The 19,289-nt window shown below is 40.0% G+C and overlaps 1 protein-coding gene across 3 annotated transcripts in view; it reads left to right on the forward strand.

Annotated features, from left to right (window-relative positions):
* Prlr (prolactin receptor) overlaps nt 1–19,289 on the forward strand; it is a 200,061-nt gene that overhangs the window by 164,627 nt on the left and 16,145 nt on the right. For 2 of the 3 annotated variants that reach the window (XM_045133036.1, XM_004652513.2), the window contains 5 exons: nt 10,651–10,820; nt 13,669–13,810; nt 14,508–14,607; nt 15,127–15,196; nt 17,007–18,819. In XM_045133036.1, the coding sequence (XP_044988971.1) occupies nt 10,651–10,820; nt 13,669–13,810; nt 14,508–14,607; nt 15,127–15,196; nt 17,007–18,026 (1,502 nt within the window). In that variant the 3' untranslated portion in view covers nt 18,027–18,819. Of the gene's footprint in view, nt 1–10,650; nt 10,821–13,668; nt 13,811–14,507; nt 14,608–15,126; nt 15,197–17,006; nt 18,820–19,289 lie in introns of those variants that run through there. The other variant, XM_045133037.1, reaches the window with a different exon arrangement.

A 19,289-nucleotide genomic window follows, 5' to 3' on the forward strand; every position in this document is an offset into this window, starting at 1 on the left:
GCTACCATAGAGCAATGATGGCAGGGCAGGCTACATCTGCACAAATCGTCAAATAACTTCCCAGAAGTCAATGTATTTTTGGTTGTCATTGGCCAGTAACATGTTATGTTGAGGGCTCTTGAAGGTGGATGATTCCCAAAGTATATTTGGCAATGTTTGGAGATGTTGTTTTTTATTATTATTTTTTTTCCATTTTTGACAATTTTATACATGAACTTACTATACTTTAATCTTCTTCCCCCAACTGCCCTGTCTTGTCCCCCTCTTTCCACTAACACCTTTCTTCTTCTCCACGAGTCCCCATCTTTACTTCATGCCTGTTTTACCCCATGGATGTTGACACTCGGTGGAGGGAAACAGCAATGGAGGGAAGTTACTGACTCCTGGAAGGCGTGTACAGTGTAGTCACCTGCAGCAACAGATGGCATTCTCAGTAGCAAAGTGATTTCTTCCATGCAGGAAATCTGAAGTTGAAACACTACGTGAATTGATTTGCTCCAGACAGTTTACTTGAACCTTTTTCTTTTTAGAGAGACAGACAGACCAAGGCCTCAGCCACTACAATTGAACTCCAGACTCTTGCACCGCGTAGTGGGCACGTGCGACCTTGCGCTTGCCTCACCTTTGTGCATCTGGCTTACTGGGATCTGGAGAGTCGAACATGGGTCCTCAGGATTCGTAGTAAAGCACCTTAACTGCTAAGCTATCTCTCCAGCTCAAACTTTTTGTTTGTTTTTGGTTTTTGGTGGGGTTTTTTTGTTTGTTTGTTTGTTTTTGTTTTTGTTTTTTATGAAGTAGTGTTTGACTATAACCCAGGCTGACCTGGAATTTACTATGTAGTCTCAGGCTGGCCTCGAACTCACAGCAATCTTTCTACCTTTGCCTCCCAAGTGCTGGGATTAAAGGCATGTACCACCACTCCCAGCTACTTGAACCTTTGAACAAGTATTTTTTGATCAGATTTCTCTAACACTAAATAAATGATGTTTTTAAAAAGTAACATAAGTATTAATATTCGCAGAAAATTTTCTAAAAATCACTTTTGCTGCATATGCAGGTCAATATGTCAAGTCCACTACGTTTCTACACATACTTCCCCACCTTGCAGAGGCTGATTTCAGGAGGTATGAATGAATGGACAGCACGCTACTGAGCAATAGGATTGAGAACTGGGTGAAGCAAGCCAGTAGCCTATGCTTGTCACATTCAGGAGGTTTCCCAGGGCCTATAGTTAGAGGAATGTGATAGTAAGTACCTCCTCCAATTTTCTTTAATTGTGGTAGAAATACATTAACAAAATCACCATCTTAACCATATTAAACTGTGTGACTCAGTGGCATTAGTTCATTCACAGCATGCAACCCTTAGTAAGTTACAGCTCCCAGTGGAAGGAAATAAGCTATTTATGATCTTTTTATAATTTTTATTGTTTATTGACAACTTCTACACTTACAGACAATACAACATGATATTTCCCTCCCTTCCCCCACTTTCCCCTTCACAACTCTGCTCTCCATCAGATCCCCTCCTTCTCTCCATTAGTCTCTTTTAATTTGATGTTGTCATCTTTTTCTCCCATTATGAGGGTCATGTGTGGGTATCACTAGGCACTGCAAGGTCATGGACGTTGAGGCCAATTTCTCTCTGGACAGTTGCATTGTAAGGAATGGTACACTTCCTTTGACTCTTACGTTCTTTCTGCCACCTCTTCGCAATGGACCCTGAGCCTTGGAAGGTGTGATAGACATGTTTCAGTGCTGGACACTCCTCCGTCCCTTCTTCTCAGCATTGTGTTGCCTTTTGGGTCATCCCAGTGGTCATCACCATCTGAAAAGAGAAGTTTTTTAACCAGAAGTGAGAGTAGCATTAATATATGAATATGAACATTAATTGTAATGCTTCCAGGGCAGTTTGGTAAGAATAATGTACACATTAATCCAGACAAGAGCAGGCTTTATACCCCTAAGGCTCATGATCTCCCCTGCCATAGGCTTTTGATTAGGGTTTCAGTACCAGGCGCGTATTCTCTCCCATAGAGTGGGCCTTCAGTCCAATTAGAGAGCAGTTGGTTTCCCCCAGAGCAGACATGCCACTGTTGCACTCATTCAGTCATTTAGCCTGTCTGGTCAAACTTGAGGTTTCCAGTGTCCACTGTTTTCACCATTGATGACTTCTGTCTCCCATAGGGCTGATACTGTGCAGCTTTTTCTAGCTTTCAGTTGGCTGGTATACAGGGGGAGTTTTCTGCTCAGCACCAGCTTGATTTCTCAGTGACTTTGCCTCTCAGGCATGTGAAGTCTTCAGCAATAGGGTTTTACCATCTCTTTCTCATGGGAAACCAAGGGCCTTGGCAATAGCCTGTAATGTTTTGCAGGCAACTGGGACCTCACTGACCAACAACTCACTGGAAGGTGTCCCATTCCTGGCACTGAAAATTTTCTAGTAACAATCTATGGCTTCTGGATATGCCAATATTCAAGAAAGTAGGTTTTCATATATCTTATTCAGAATATCTTGAATTTTGATTGACTCTCCACCCCACCCCTTTTTTACACAGTCTCTTCCCCTGGCCTCACTTAGGCCTTTATCCTCCCTATAATCTGTTCTACTTACAAATATACAATACTATCCCCTTAAGTCCTTCCCTCTCCTCCCTCCTTTATAGCCTTTTCCTAGCTTACTGCCCTCTGCTGCCAATTTTTGGTTCCAGCTCACACACAAGTCTATACATTGGTACCTAGGATCCACATATATCAAGGCCAAAATCTGACTGGACAGTTGTATGTAAGGAGTTATAGTACCCTTCCTTTTGTTCTTACATTCTTTCTACCACCTATTCCACAAAGGACCCTGAGCCTTGGAGGGTGTGAGATGTTTCAGTGCTGGACACTCCTCCATCCCTTCTTCTCAGCACTATGTTGCCTTTTGGGTCATCCCAGTGGTCATCGCCACCTGAAAAGAGAAGCGTCTCTTCCAAGAAGTGAGAGTAGCATTCTTTTACACAATCTCTTCTTTTACACAATCTCTTCCCCTGGCCTCACTTAGGCTTTCCCCTCCCTGTAATCTGTTCTTCTACTTACATATACAATACCATCCTCTTAAGACCTCCTCTCTCCTCCCTCATTTATAGCCTTTTTCTAGCTTATGGGCCTCTGCTACTGATTTTTGGTTCCAGATCATGCACAAGTCTATACATTTGTAGCTAGGATCCACATATGAGACAGAACATACAACACTTGCCTTTCTGGGCCTGGGTTACCTCACTTAGTATAATCCTTTCTAGATCCATCCATTTTCCTGAAAATTTCATAATTTCATTTTTCTTTACCACCAAATAGAACTCCAATTTGTAACTGTACCATATCTTTATTATCCATTCATCTGTGGAGGGACATCTAGGCTGGTTAAATTTCCTAACTATTGTGAGTAAAGCAGCAATAAACATGGTTGTGCAAGTATCTCTAAGCGAGTCATTAGGATATATGCCTAGGAATGCTACAGCTGGATCATATGGTAAATCTATTTTTAGCTGTCCCAAGAACCTCCACACTGATTTCCACAATGGCTGTACCAGACTACATTCCCACCAATAGTGTAGAAGGGTTTCCCTTTTCCCACATCCTTGCCAGCATTTATTGTCATTTGTTTTCTTGATGGTAGCCATGCTGATATGAGTGAGATGGAATCTCAAAGTAGTTTTAATTTGCACTTCCCTGGTGGCTAAGGATCTAGAACACTTTTTTGGGTATTCCTATGTCATTTGTATTTCTTCCAATGAGAACTCTTTATTTACTTTCATCCCCCACTTTTAATTGGGTTGTTTGAGTTCTTATTGTTGTGTTTTTTGAGTTCTTTGTATATTCTGGATATTAATCCTCTGTCAGATGTGTAGCTGGCAAAGATTTTCTCCCATTCTGTAGGTTGTCTCTTTGTGCTATTCACAGTGTCCTTTGCCATATAAAAGCTTTGTAATTTCATGAGATCCCAGTGGTTGATTAGCAGATTTATTTCCTGAGCAATTGGGGTTATATTCAGAAAGTCATTACCTATGCCAGTATGTTAAAGGGCTTGCCCTACCTTTTCCTAGAGCAATTTCAGAGTACCAGGTCTGATATTAAGGTCCCTTCTCCACTTGGATTTGATTCTTGTACATACAGAAAGACAAGGATCCATTTTCATCCTTCTACATATAGACATCCAGGTTTCCCAGCACCACTTATTGAAGATGCTATCTCTTCTCCAGTGAATATTTTGGGCATCTTTGTCAAAAATCAGATGGCTATGGCTGCATGGATTAACATCTGGGCCATCTATTCTGTTCCATTGATCTACAAGTCTGCCTTTGTACCAATACCAGGCTGTTTTTGTTACTATGGCTTTGTAATATAGTTCAAAATTGAGTATGGTGATGCCACCAGCCTTATTTTTGTTGCTATTTGGCTATTTTGGCTATTTGAGGTGTTTTGTGCTTCCAAATGAATTTTAGGATTTTTTTTTTTTCTGTGAAGAATACCATAGCCATTTTAGGGGGATTGCATTAAAGGTGTAGATTGCTTTTGGTAAGGTTGACATTTTCACAATATTGATTCTTCCAATCCAAGAACATGGGATATCTTTCAATTTCTATGTGTCTTCTGCAATTTCTTGCTTGAGTATTTTAAAGTTCACAATGTAGAGATCCTTTACTTCCTTGGTTAAGTTTATTCCAAGATACTTTTTTTTTGAGGCAATTGTAAATGGGAGAGATTCCCTGATGTCATCTTCTGCATGTTTGTTGTTAGTATATAGGAAAGCTACTGATTTCTGTGTGTTTATTTTGTATCCTGATAAGTTGCTTAAAGTGTTTCCCAGCAATACCAGTTTACTGATAGAGTTTTTAGGGTCCTTTATGTTTAGAATCACATCATCTGCAAATAATGATAATTTGATCTCATTCTTTCCAATTTGTATCCCTTTTATGAGTGTCTCTTGCTTTATTACTATAGCTAAAACTTCCAATACTATACTAAATAAAAGTGGGGACACTGGACACCCTAGTCTTGTTCCTGAATTTAGTAGAAAAGCTTCAAGTTTTCCCCAATTTAGTATTATGTTGGCTGTAGGTTTGTCATAAATACCTTTTATTATGTTGAGATATGTTCCTTCTATTCCCAGTTTCTGTAATACTTTTACCATGAATGGATGTTGGATTTTGTTGAATGCCTTTTCTGCATCTATTGAGATGATCATGTGATTTTTGTCCTTCAGACCATTTATATTATGTATTACATTTACAGATTTGCACATGTTGAACCATCCCTGCATCTCTGGGATAAAGCCAGCTTGCTCAGGGTGAATAATCTTTTTGATAAATTCTAATATTCTGTTTGCCAATATTTTGTTCAAAATTGTTACATCTATGTTCATGAGGGAGATTGGTCTGTAATTTTCTTTCTTTTCTGTCTCTGCCTGGTTTTGGTATGAGGGTGATGCTGGCTTCATAGAAGGAGTTCAGTAGAATTCCTTCCCTTTCTATTTTATTTCTATTCTATGGAAATGTTTGAGAAGCAGTGGTGTTAGTTTTTCCATGAAAGTCTGGTAAAAATCACCAGTGAATCTATCTGGGCTTGGACTTTTTTTGGTTGGGAGATGTTTTATAACTGCTTGGTTCTCCATACTTGTTATAGGTCTATTTAAATGGTTTATCTAATCTTGGTTTAATTTTAGTAGGTCATATGAATCAAGGAAATCATGCATTTCTTTCAGACTTTCAAACTTAAAGGCATATATATTCTTGAAGCATGTCTTTATGATTTTCTGAATTTCTTTGGTATCTGTTATGATGGTGCCTTTTTCATCTCTACTCTTTTGTTTGTTTGTTTGTTTTTGTTTTTCAAGGTAAGGTCTCACTTTGGCCCAGACTGACCTGGAATTTGCTATGTAGTCTCAGGGTAGCCTCAAACTCATGGCAATCCTCCTACCTCTGCCTTCCAAATTCTAGGATTAAAGGTGTGCGCCACCACGCCTGGCTCATCTATTCTTATTAATTTTTGTCTCTTCTCTCTTTCTTCTGGTCAGATTTGCTAAGGGTTTATTAATATTGTTTATCCTTTCAAAGGACCAACTCTCTGTTTCATTTATTCTTTGGATTTTTTTGTTTGTTTGTTTCTATTTCATTAATTACTGCCCTAATCTTTACTATTTCTTCCTGTGTACTGATTTTCGGTTTGCATTGTTCTTCTTTTTCCAAGGCCTTAAGGTGAAGCATTAAATTGTTTACTTGTGAACTCTCTAATTTCTTAATATAGGTACTTAGAGCTATAAATTCCTCCCTTAGGACTGTCTTCATCATGTCCCAAAGGCTTTGTTATGCTTTATTCTCAGCATCATTTGATTCTATGAATTTATTGATTTCCTTTTCAATTTCTTCAATGACCCATTCATCATTCAATAGTGTATTGTTTAGTCTCCACAAATTTCTGTATGCTTTGTAGTTTTTCTTGTTGCTGATTTGCAGCTTAATCTCATTGTGGTCAGATAGAGTATAAGGGATTATTTCAATTTTCCTATATTTGTTGAGATTTACTTTGTGTCCTAATATATGATCCACTTTTAGAGAATGTTCCATGTGCTGTTCAGGAAAAAAAAGTATATATTTTGCAGCATTTGGATGGAATGTTCTATAGATATCTGTTAGGTCCATTTGTTCCATGATATCATTTAATACAGATGTCTGTGTTTATTTTTTGCCAGGATAAGCTTTCAATTGATGAGAGTGGAGTATTGAAGTCACGTACTACAATTGTGTTTGGTGTTATCTGTGACCTTAAGTTTAATATTGTTTGTTTGATGAAATTTGGGAGTCCCCATGTTTGGAGCATATACATTTAAGATTGTAATATTCTCCTGTTGGAGTGCTCCTTTAATCAGTATAAAATAACCTTCTTTATCTTTCCTCACTAATGTTGGTTTGAAGTCTATACTGTCAGATATTAGGATAGCAACCCCTGCTTGTTTTCTAAGCCCATTTGCTTAAAATACCATTTTCTATCATTCACCCTCAGGCAGTGCCTATCTTTTGTTGAGAGATGAGTTTTCTGGAGGCAACAAATAGCAGGATCCTGCCTTTTAATCCAGTCTGCAAGCCTATGTCTTTTTGCTGGGGTGTTGGGGCCATTGATATTAAGAGTTATTATAGATACATAGTGAATTCCAGGTCTGCCTGAGCCAGAGTGAGACCCTACCTCGAAAAACAAACAAAAAAAAAGAGTTATTATTGAAAGGTATGTATTTATTCTTGCCATTCTTCTAATTTTGTAGTTTTCTTGTTTATTCACTTGTTTTAAATGTTGTTTGAGTATGGTTTATTTTCTCCTATCCTGTTTCCTCCTGTTTGTGTTTTGCTTTGTCTTCAGTGTGAAGGATTCCTTCAAGTATTTTATGTAGAGCTGGTTTAGTTGTCATAAATTCCTTAACCCTGTTTTTGTTGTGGAATGACCTTATTTCTCCATTAATTTGGATAGATAGCTTTGCAGGATAAAGTAATCTTGGTTGACAGTTGTTATCTTTCAGAACTTACATCATTCCAAGCCCTTCCTGGCTTTTAAAGTTTGTGTTGAGTCATCTGTTGTTATTTTGATGGGCTTGCCTTTGTAGGTGGCTTGCTTTTCCTCTCTAACTACTTTCAATATATAGTCTTTGGTTTGTGTGTTTAGTAGCTTAATTATAGCCTGGCAAGGAGAGGTTCTTTCCAGGTTTTGTCTGTTTGGTGTTCTAAAAGCTTCTTGAATCTGCATTGGCATTTCTTTTCCAATTTGGGGAAATTTTTCTTCTATGATCTTGTTGAAAATGCCTACTAAGCCTCTGGATTGAAATTATTCTCCTTCTACTATACACTGAATTCTTATTTGAGCTTTCCATAGTGTCCCAGATATCTTGAAATTCCCATTCTTACCTTCCTATTAGCTTGTCTTTCTCTTTGTTGGACTGTATTAGGTCTGCCACCTGGACTTCTAGTCTAGATATTCTGGTCTCTCCTTCATCCATTCTACTGGTGAGACTTTCCACAGAGTTTTTTCATTTGACTGACTGTGTTCTTCTGAGCTAGGATTTCAGCCTGGTTTTTCTTCAGTATTTCTATTTCCTTGCTCATGTCTTGTAATGGCCTCCTTATTTCATTAAGCTGGTTTCCTGTGTTCTCTTTCATGAGTTTGTTTTCTTTCTTTAATTCCTTTGTTTTCTTCTTTGATTCCTTTCACTTCTTCTTTGATTTCTTGGAGTATAGAGACAATCATTCTTTTGAAGTCTTTGTCAGGCATTTCATCTAAAACTGTCTCATTGGTGATAATGGATGGATTTATAATTTTTGGTGGGATTCTATTGTTTTGATTCTTTGTGTTTCTGGTATTATAATGTAGCAACTTTTGCATCCTGAACTGATTTTATGCTTGGATTTTCTACTTATCTGCAGTGTTCTTAGATGTGGCGTCCACCTCTATCTACTTTCAGGATATGAGTTTAAGGTGCCAGGGGCAGCTCTTGTACCCCAGTCCAGCTGCAGAAGTAATCCTAGGTGCTGATTTTGCATGCTAAGCAAGTATTCTAGTGGATTGGGTGGAACAATTTACTAGCAAATTCTAAACTTCAACTGAGCAATATACACATTCAATAAATACCGGCACAGAGTATGTAATTGTGGGAATTAAAACAAACAGTCTTATAAAGCCAAAACCCTTAAGGGTGTGTGTTGCTCTACACCCTTAATCCTGTCAACTGGGAGGTAGAGAATTCTGTTCTGAACTGGGTTCCAGGTCAACTTGGATCTGAATCAGACCCTGCCCCCAATAAGGAAGCAAAAGACAAAGGCCCTATAAACCTAAAAGTATCAAAGGCAACAATATTCAAGCCCAAAATACAGCTTATTTGTAAATGATAAAGCCAACCAAGAATATGTAACTCATAACCTGCCCTAACATGGAAAAAGACAGTAACACTTCCAAAGCAGGCCTATGTACCTGGTTTGTTGTTGTCATTGTTGTTGTTTGTTTTGGGGGGTTTCTGCTTGGCTTTTTTGTTTGTTTGGTTGGTTGGTTGGTTGGTTGGTTGATTTTTGTCAGCCAGCCTCGTTACCTCTTGGGGTGGCTTCCAATCTCACCAATGCTGAGTGCCCACCAGATCCCTCTGTGTTGTGCTGTGGAGCTGGAGTTCTGATCTGCTGTGCTGCTTGTCCTGCTGGGGGGGGGGGGGGTTGAATGCTGGAGGTTCAGCAGTTCCAATGGTTGGGGGTTGGGAGAGTGCAGAAAGCCTGGAGTTTGCTCACACAGTCCTGCTATATCCCTTTCAGTAGCTCCTTAGTTGATCTCAGCTGTCTTTCCTTCAGATTTCTTGACTTTGCAAGGAGGGTGATGAGGTTAGAAAATCCCTTTGTTTGGTCTCTGCTGCTGCCATTTGGCATGCCTTACAGGTGGTGCCAGGCTGGTGCACGGATCACATGTGTTAGTGGGTCACAATTGCTTCAGTGGGATTCTGGCTGTTTTCCTCCTTTGTGATGAATCTTGGTCTCTCATACTTCACCAATGTGTCTAAGAATAACCTATACTCCTTCACTTTTCAGAAGAAGAGTGTATTTTGCTGTGATTTTTCTCAAAGCCCTCCCTGGGTTCGTTTGGCATGGCTCCTATGCCACCATCTTACCTGGAAGTCTGTTGTTGTTTTTATTAAAAGCTGCCTGTAGGTAATATACTTTAGGATTCAAATGCCATATTGACTGAAACTTTGTGTTTCCTTAGACAGGTAATTTCCCTCCTCTACACCTGTTTTTTTTTTTTTTTCTAGAGAATATGTGTAATAATAGAAATTTATGACATTCAGGGGACATTAAATGATGGCACACCAATAGTGTGTGGCATATGATTTGTTAGGAATTATTTTGTTAGTGGAAATTCAATAAACAATTGTTGAGTGAATGAATGAAACAGGGTTACTGGGGTTGTTCAAAGGAATCTTGCCATAAAGTTCAACTTCTACGTTCATTTTGACCCTTTACCAACTGGGAGAATAGCTTTCATTCCACCATAAAACATAATGTGTGTGTTGAGTATAAAATGGAATGAAGTGAAATCAGAACCTTTGAACTTGTGACCTACAAAGTTATAAATATAAACTGTGCATATCATCAAGGAGACTCTGGTCCCAAATAAAGGAAGTGAACTACTTTAAACCCCTTTCCAATTGAATTGGAAACCCCAGCCCAATAACTATTACATGTGCACTGGCAACATGAAAAAGATGCATGTATGAGACATTGGTTAGTGGAAAAAACAAAATAAAATCTCAGCTGTGCCAGGTACGGTGGTGCACAGCTTTAATCCCAGCACTCAGGAGGCAGAGGTAGGAGGATTGCTGTGAGTTCAAGGCTACCCTGAGACTACATAGTGAATTCTGGGTCAGCCTGGGATACAGTGAGACCCTACCTCAAAAACAAAAACAAACAAACAAAAAAAAAACTGACCACCTATCATGAGGTGGAAAGAATTAATCTCATCTTTCAGGGCCTTATAATGTAGTCATGAGAATGGGCTGATAAATAGGAAATGCAATTCATGATAGAAAACAGAGCCAAATAAAAAGCGCAAGCAATGAATGAAGCTATAATTTCTTTTATACCTACAGTTGAACCAGAACCCCCTCAGAACCTGACTTTGGAAGTAAAACAACCAAAAGATAAAAAACCATATCTGTTGATAAAATGGTTCCCACCCACTGTCATTGATGTAAGAACTGGTTGGTTCACAATGGAGTATGAAGTTCGACTTAAGCCCACAGAAGCAGATGAGTGGGAGGTGAGTCAAACATAAGCTCACTGAAAGATCCACATCCTTTGATAAGGATGAACTCCTCACAATTGAGAATATGTCATTCCAACTCATTGGCCAGCATGAGGGCCTTCCCATGAAGAATGACCCTGGTAAATGAGGGAAAACCTTCTCATATCCATTGGGGTCATGTTCACTGTTCTCCCAAGTATAGTCGCTTACTTTACATAGCCTCCTCCCTCAGGTTTTTAACCTACCTCCTTCAGTCTATCTTAGATCCAGACACCTCTGAAAGTACATAAATTATCCTGAGGCTGGAGGCAGGAGAATCTCAGTTTGATCTGCCCATTGCCAGAATGCTTGTAAAGAAATACTTTAAAACACTTCACTCGGTAAAAAATGCAAAGAAAGTGATGGTTAAAAATACTTCAATGTAGGGCTGGAGAGATGGCTTAGCGTTTAAGCGCTTGCCTGTGAAGCCTAAGGACCCCGGTTCAAGGCTCGGCTCCCCAGGTCCCACGTTAGCCAGATGCACAAGGGGGCGCACGTGTCTGGAGTTCGTTTGCAGAGGCTGGAAGCCCTGGCGCGCCCGTTCTCTCTTTCTCCCTCTATCTGTCTTTCTCTTTGTGTCTGTCACTCTCAATAAATTAAAAAAAAAAAATATTTTTAAAATACTTCAATGTAGAGCCAGGTGTGGTGGCACATGCCTTTAATCCCAGCACTCATGAGGCAGAGGAAGGAGGATTGCTATGAGTTCAGGACCAGCCTGAGACTACATAGTGAATTCTAGGTCAGTCTTGGCTCAGAGAGACCCTACCTCAACACACACACACACACACACACACACACACACGGCTGCAGAGATGGCTTAGAGGTTAGGACACTTGTCTATGAAGACTAAGGATCAAGGTTTGATTCCCCAGTATCCACATAAGCCAGATGTACGTGGTGGCGCATGCATCTGGAGTTGTTTGCAGTGGCTAGAGGCCTTAGAGCACCCATTCTCTCTCTCTTTCTCTCTCTAATAAACAAGTAAAATAAAATACTTTAAAAACACACACAAAAAAAACAAACCAAATACTTCAATGTAAAAAGATAATGCTGTTATATAATTATGATATTCCACTTTTTTATTGCTGTTGTTTGTTTTATTGTTTTATTTTGTTTGGTTTTGCTTTGTTTTTCGAGGTAGGGTCTCACTCTAGCCCAGGCTGACCTGGAATTCACTATATAGTCTCAGGGTGGCCTTAAACTCATGGGGATACATGTGCCTCTGCCTCACAAGTGCTGGGATTAAAGGTGTGCACCACCAGGCCTAGCTGGTATTCCACTTTTAAATATCTAAGTGCATGTCTCTGTTTAGAAAGGAACATTAGCAAACAGTCAAAATAACAGACCACACATAGAAAAAAAATAGTTAAAATTCATATATACAGTAGCTAGTTTATATTTTACTCTTCATTGTAGTTATTTCAAAATTATCTTTTGTTTTTTTTTTTGGGAGGGGGGTTGAGGTAGAGTCTCGCTCTATTGCAGGCTGACCTGAAATTAACTATGTACTCTCAGGACAGCCTCAAACTCACAGAGATTCTCCTGCCTCTGCCTCCCAAATGCTGGGATTAAAGGTGGGTGCCACCACACCTGGCTCAAAAATATTTTTTTTTTCAAGGTAGGGTCTCACTCTAGCCCAGGCTGACCTGGAATTCATGATGTAGTCTCAGGGTGGCCTCAAACTCATAGTGATTCTCCTATCTCTGCCTCCTGAGGATTAAAGGCATGCACCACCATGCCTGGCTCAAAAAAATATCTTTAATAGCTGGTTTGTCCTAACAAAAAATTTGTCCAAGACACATAGTTCCTGGAGGTAATAACCCTTCAGTTATTATGTACTCAGGACTGGGCCAGTTGTCTCAGTGGACATTCCACATGTTTTTTGACTTGTATGATTAATTCTTGAGAAGATCACTCAGCTAATTTCCTGGCTTCTCTATTTTCAGAAACCAGATATTATGTTTATAAAGGCTTCATCAGTATACATACAACAGAGGTGATACCTCATGATCCGTCATCATCAGGAGGCATAAGCACAGGCATAGGCATAAGGAGGCATGTGGTTGACCCAGCTTAACTGAGGCTAACTCTGAACTCTGGATTGGAGAGAAAGCAACCTGATCATTTGACTGTCGATTATGTTTACCTTGTGCATACTTACTTCAACATACAAGAAAACCCAGTTTTCTTCCACTTGGTGGTTTCAGCATCAGTGAATAATCCGCGAATCAGTTATTTCATTGGATTTGTAAAACAACCATTTTATTACCCCTCCTACCCATATAATGTTAATGTATTAGCACTCAACCTTTCTTTTATAAAGCACACTTAGAGGAGTAGAATAATTGTCTTTCTGAGATAGAATTCCAAATAAAGAAATAGTAAACCTTGTAAATTTTTGTGTGAGCAATTTTTTGTTGTTGTATTTTTAATGAGAGAGGGAGAGAATTGGTGCACCAGGGTCTCAGCCACTGCAATGGAACTCCAGATGCTTGCGCCACCTAGTGGGCATGCGCAACCTTGCGCTTGCCTCACCTCTGTGAGTCTGGGTAAGGTGGGATCTGGAAAGTGGAACATTGGTCCTTAGGCTTAACAGTCAAGGCAAGCACCTTAACTGCTAAGCCATATTGCCCTATGTGGGCAATTTTTAAGGAAAGCAGCTGAAAGTATAGAGCAGAATGGTGAAAACAGGACATCCTTGGGGCATGGTCATGTCTAGACTAACTTCCCTAATGATGATGATGATGATGATGATGATGATTACAAATTTTTTTCTTCCTAACAAAAATCAGCAGTAACTTCTGTTTTCCTCGTCCCTCCTTAGGTCCATTTTGCAGGGCAGCAGACACATTTTAAGGTTTTCAGTTTATATCCAGGACACAGATACCTTGTCCAGACTCGCTGCAAGCCAGACCATGGATACTGGAGTAAGTGGGGCCTAGAGAGCTCCATTGAGATACCAAGTGGTGAGTGTCTTGCTTACCTTGTGCTTATATTTCTAAATATTTTAAATTATAAGATCATACATAATAATTATTCATAAAGAAACTATTTTTAACTTTATCCAAAAGAAAAAGTAGAGGTGGGTTTATCATCTCTTTTATTTTTATTTGATAGAGATAGAGGGAGGGGAAGGGGAGAGAGAGAGAGAGAATGGGTGCACCAGGGCCTCCAACCACTGCAAACAAACTCCAGACACATGCACCCCCTTGTACATCTGGCTTACATGGGTCCTGGGGAATTGAACCAAGGTCCTTTGGCTTTGCAGGCAAATGCCTTAACAGCTAAGACATCCTTCCAGCCCCAGATTTGTCATCTCTTAATCCCAGAATTTGTAAAGTGGTAACCCATCTCAGAGGCATAAGTGGATATTTAGTTTCTGATAAGGACTACATGTTGGTATCTTAGCCAAGGCACAGTATGAGAGGTCTTTGGTTCTAACACAGCATCATCATATATGCCAGCTCATCTTCTAAGTGGCAAGAGTCATCTTGCATTTGAGAGAAAGAGAGAGAGAGAGAGAGAGAGAGAGAGAGAGAGAGAGCAAGCACAAAATTTCTTTGGTTCAAAAGTTTCATGCATTGGGTTGGTTGGTTGGTTGGTTTTGTAATGATAACGTATGTGATCAAAGCTTTCTGGCTGTTTTGTTTTTCTTTTTTTTAGACTTCCCCACGAAAGATACAACCGTGTGGATCTTTGTGGCCGTTCTTTCTGCTGTCATCTGTTTGGTTATGGTCTTGGCAGTGGCTTTGAAGGGCTATAGGTACTACACTGTCTCTCAGCTCTTCTGTCAATCATTGTTCTTAGGGATAATGGTGGAAAAAAAAGATATCACAAAGATGATGGAAGCCAACAGATGATCCAAATACCCTACTTAGCCATTAGTTCCAGTGCATTTGCTCACACAAAAAATACATACATATATATATATATGATCAAAGGTTTAAAAAATAGAAAATGGACTTATCAGAAGTAGGTATGCCTTCCATTCAATAAGGAGTCACAGTTATTAAATAGAAATGTGTCAAGAGCAGCTAAACCTTAAAAAAAAAAAAAACCAAATAACCCAAATGGAAACATTACCTGAAATGAACCACAGCAAATTTTAATGTGGATCTCTGTAACTATCATCTCTATCATTTACTGTTACTTTCACATATCCCTTGGGCTCTACCTCATATAGTTCATGTAGCAGGTATTTGGAGATAAAAATACTCTTTCAAAAATTGCAAAGTAAAAAAAAAAATGAGGCATTTATCCAATCTCACAAATTATTTTATAGCATGATGACCTGCATCTTTCCACCAGTTCCTGGGCCAAAAATAAAAGGATTTGATGCTCACCTGCTGGAGGTAAGTGACACAACAGAGAACATGGTGCAACTACACTGCTTGGTGGTAATTAAGTTCACGCATGCACACACAATCCTCACCAATCCAGTCTTGTCCTCCTTGTCATTCCTCATGAATTGTTCCTCCCCATCAGCATGTGTGTTTAACAGAAAGAGGTATGTGGGGTGTGTGTATGTGTGTGTGTCCGGAGGATGAGGGCACTGATTATAGTCTTAAAGTCAGAGGGCAGGGAAGAAGGCTGAGAAACGTGAAAAACTCATATAATATTTGATATATTTCCCAGGGCTGCTTCTAAATACAGAGGTCACGATTTTGTTAAAATAATCAGTTTTAACTATTCCAAAGCAGATACACACCACCACCACCATCTTTATTGCACATTGGTAAAATCTCCCACTCACAAGCTCTTTACACAAGGCCATTGTGACAGAATTTTCCATTGTCCCTATTACTCAGTTCAAGCAGTCACCAGAGACTGGATCAGTGCAGTGTGGGCTGGTTTGTCAGGATGCATTTAGAGTGCTGCAAAAGGAATTTAATATGTTTTTCGATGGAAGAAGGCAGAACATTGCAAAATTTCCCTCTCAGTTGAAATTTGACCTTACCTTAATAGTAATATATAGAAAATTAATGTATATAAAAGCAAATGCCAGTTGATCCAGTTACTGTGAAATTAACAGTACAAGAAAATGAAAAAAAAAATGAACCTTGAAAGAATTTGACTCATCTACTAAAAATTGATCTGGTTGCAAAGATCAAAGCAAGGGCTAGAACCAAGGAGTTTGGGCTTTTGGTCCAGTGATCTTGCCCCTACTACCCAATCTAGTATTGACCTTCATAGAGCTGGCATGAATGGATATTGACTGCTGTCTATCTTTACAACTCAACATACTAGTCACATAGACTTAATGATAATGTAGCTACTTTGGGATAAAGTTGTTGATAGTCGTCTTTATATTGTCTCTAATCCTCACAAGAACCTACCAAATAAAACTGGAGAATCTGAGGTTCAGAGGGCAGCTTATCCAAAGTCCTACGTACTCTGTAAATGACAAATGAAAGCCAAGGCTTGGGCGCCAGTACATGACCTAAGTCAAGACTGGACGGAACAGGGAAACTAAGATGAGCAGAGGAAAAGGGAATGGCATGTCAGAACAGGGAGAAGACTTGGAATGAAAGAGGGAGAAGGGGAGGAAGAAAATGAAAGACACGGAAAAGGAGCAAAATGGTGAGGTGAGAAGAGAAAGGAGAAGTAGCAAGAGGAGGAGGGCAAGAAAGAAGAGGCAGGCAGGAGAAGGAAGGGACAAGAACCAACTTCCTGTCCCCAGATTCTGGAGAGTGGCGGAGGAGGCTAGGAGGGTAGCAACCACATCTCAGAACCTCTCTACCAGCAAATACCAGTGTCAGATACATACATGAACACTGTGCTTCAGGTATTTCACAAGCTTTTTATTTAATGACTATGTTTGTGATACATCGAGTGGTGTAGTGCTTACCTATTAAATGAATGGTCACTATTGCTTAGAGTTTCCAAAAAAAAAATTGATGAATAGTACCCAAAAAGGGACAAGATGTCCCAATATACTCATCCCTCAAGTCTGAGGAGCTTGGTGAGGCTGTTTATAGGAGCCTTCTGCAGAGCAGAAGGAGGCGGAAGGCTTCTGTTCTAAAACTAAGCAAGACACAACGTGGCTGCTGCCTCAGGAGAGAGCCCCCCTTTATCTGTGCTCAGATACCACTCAGCTGTGATGCCAGGTGTGGCATGTGCTGAGGCTAACAGCCATCTCTCCTTGTGTCTGTGTTTCAATAGAAGGGCAAATCTGAAGAACTCCTGAGTGCCTTAGGATGCCAAGATTTCCCCCCGACTTCTGACTGTGAGGACTTGCTGGTGGACTTTTTAGAAGTCTATGACAATGAGGACGAGCAGCTAATGCCACCCCACTCAAAGGACTATCCAGGTCAAGGTGTTAAACCTACACATCTGGATCCCGACAGTGACTCTGGGCATGGGAGCTATGACAGTCATTCACTTTTGTCTGAGAAGTGTGAGGATCCTCACGCTTACCCCTCCACTTTTCACATTCCTGAGGTCAATGAGAAGCCAGAGAATCCTGAAGAAAATATTCCCTGCATTCCAGACCCCCAGAGCATAAGCAAGGAAGGCAATGGCCCCTATTTTCCTACAGATGAGTCCAAATCTTCAACATGGCCTTTGCCTCAGCCTGGCCAACACATCTTTAGATCTCCTTACCATAGCATTGCTGACGTGTGCAAGCTGGCTGGAGACCCTGCAGGTGCTCTGGCCTCTTTACTGGACAAGGCAGAAAAAGATATTTTAAAATCCTCTAAAACCTTTGAGACTGGAGGGGAAGGAAAGGTGGATGAGCAGAAAGAAATGGAAGACGCCCACTCCGAGACTAAGCAAGACGCATCATGGCCGCTGCTCCGGGAGAAAGCCCCACTCATCCACGGCAAACCCCCAGATTACGTGGCAGTCCACAAGGTGAACCAAGATGGAGTGTTGTCACTGTACCCAAAGCAGAACGAAAACGGCCACCAGCCAGAGAAGTCCAGGGCTCCTGAAGGCAACAAGGAGTATGCCAAGGTGTCTGGGGTGATGGAGAGCAACATCCTGGTGTTAGTGCCGCATGCACAAGCTACAAACATGGCCTTGTGTGAAGAACCAGCCAAGAAGGCTCCACCATCTCTTGAACAGAATCAATCTGAAAAAGACCGGGCCAGCCTCACTGCAGCCTCCAGCAACTGCAGAGGCCCTCTGGGAGGATTGGATTACCTGGATCCTACAGGCTTTGTTCACTCCTTTCACTGATAGCTAGACTAATGGAATGATTGGACCAAATGTGATTTCTCTTCAGGTCACACTACAGAGCGGTAAAAGAAGGCAGTCTGCTAGCAAGTGCTCCCGAGTGTGGGTACAATGACACTACTTCACTCCTTGCCATTCTCCATGTTCAACCCTTGCCTCCTTCCGGCAGCTGATCTCCGGAACAAATCAATTTACTCTCCTGTGATTTGTAGGTTCGCTTTTTGCTATTAGTTATAAAAGTTATGTGTGCAGTGAAATAACAGCACATGTTTAAGTATTCTTGAGGGGCGATGTCAACAAGTGCAGCCTCTGGGATAAGCTCTCGTGATTTGGCATGTGACAGAAGGAAATTAAACAGTCAAAATGATTTAGTACATGATGAAAAATATAACGAAAACACCATGAAAACTGCTTTTAAAATCCAATTGCTAAACCTTTACACTCCTCTTTCATTTTATTAGGGTGACCCAAAAATAACGCATTCTTCTAAAGAATGCATGCCAGGACACCTGCCAAATTGTTTACATCAGTTCCTATACCATACAGACACATCATCTATATGCAAATCAAATGATGCCTCCAACTTTTGCTTAAGATAATTTGAATATGTTGGGCATAGATTTATCTCCCTAAACTTTATTTTCTTCTAAGCCCTCAAGAGTATATAGTCTGGGGATTTAAATTTTTCTTGCAAAAGAAGCAAATGAATTCCACTTGGTAAATGATTTTCAAATGTTTTCCTGCTTCATTTCAGCAAGAAAAATAATTTATTATACACCCTAGTATTTTTTAGCAAACAAAATCCCAAAAGATTAATGTTAATTTAAAAGGTAGTCGTAACAGGATGCAAATAGAAATGTTGCCTTACTGTACATACAAATTCTACTTTAATACAAACCCATAAGTTTAGCAATGTATTTTTGAAGAGTATTTTTCTATTGCTTAGGTAAAGTAAGACTATTTTCTATTTTCCAAATACAGCTGTTTACGTATTCAGTGGGTATAGTACCTTCTGCTGCAAGGTTATAATGAGTATTCAAATTACATAATAGTATATGCAGTCCCTGTTTATGGAGTAAAATACAATGCCAACCTTAAGCCTACTGAGGATCATGAAGCAGAAGGCAAAATTCAACCTCCCACCAACAGCACAGTTTAGCTAATCCTTTCTATCTCCAGGACACTGTAAACACCAGACACTACCAACGTAGGGCTTTACGGCTTTTCACAGACCACAAAGTATTTCTCCTGTGAGCCTGGGGTTTC

Source organism: Jaculus jaculus, chromosome 13, assembly GCF_020740685.1.
Source record: "Jaculus jaculus isolate mJacJac1 chromosome 13, mJacJac1.mat.Y.cur, whole genome shotgun sequence".
In the NCBI taxonomy this organism is placed as follows: domain Eukaryota; kingdom Metazoa; phylum Chordata; class Mammalia; order Rodentia; family Dipodidae; genus Jaculus; species Jaculus jaculus.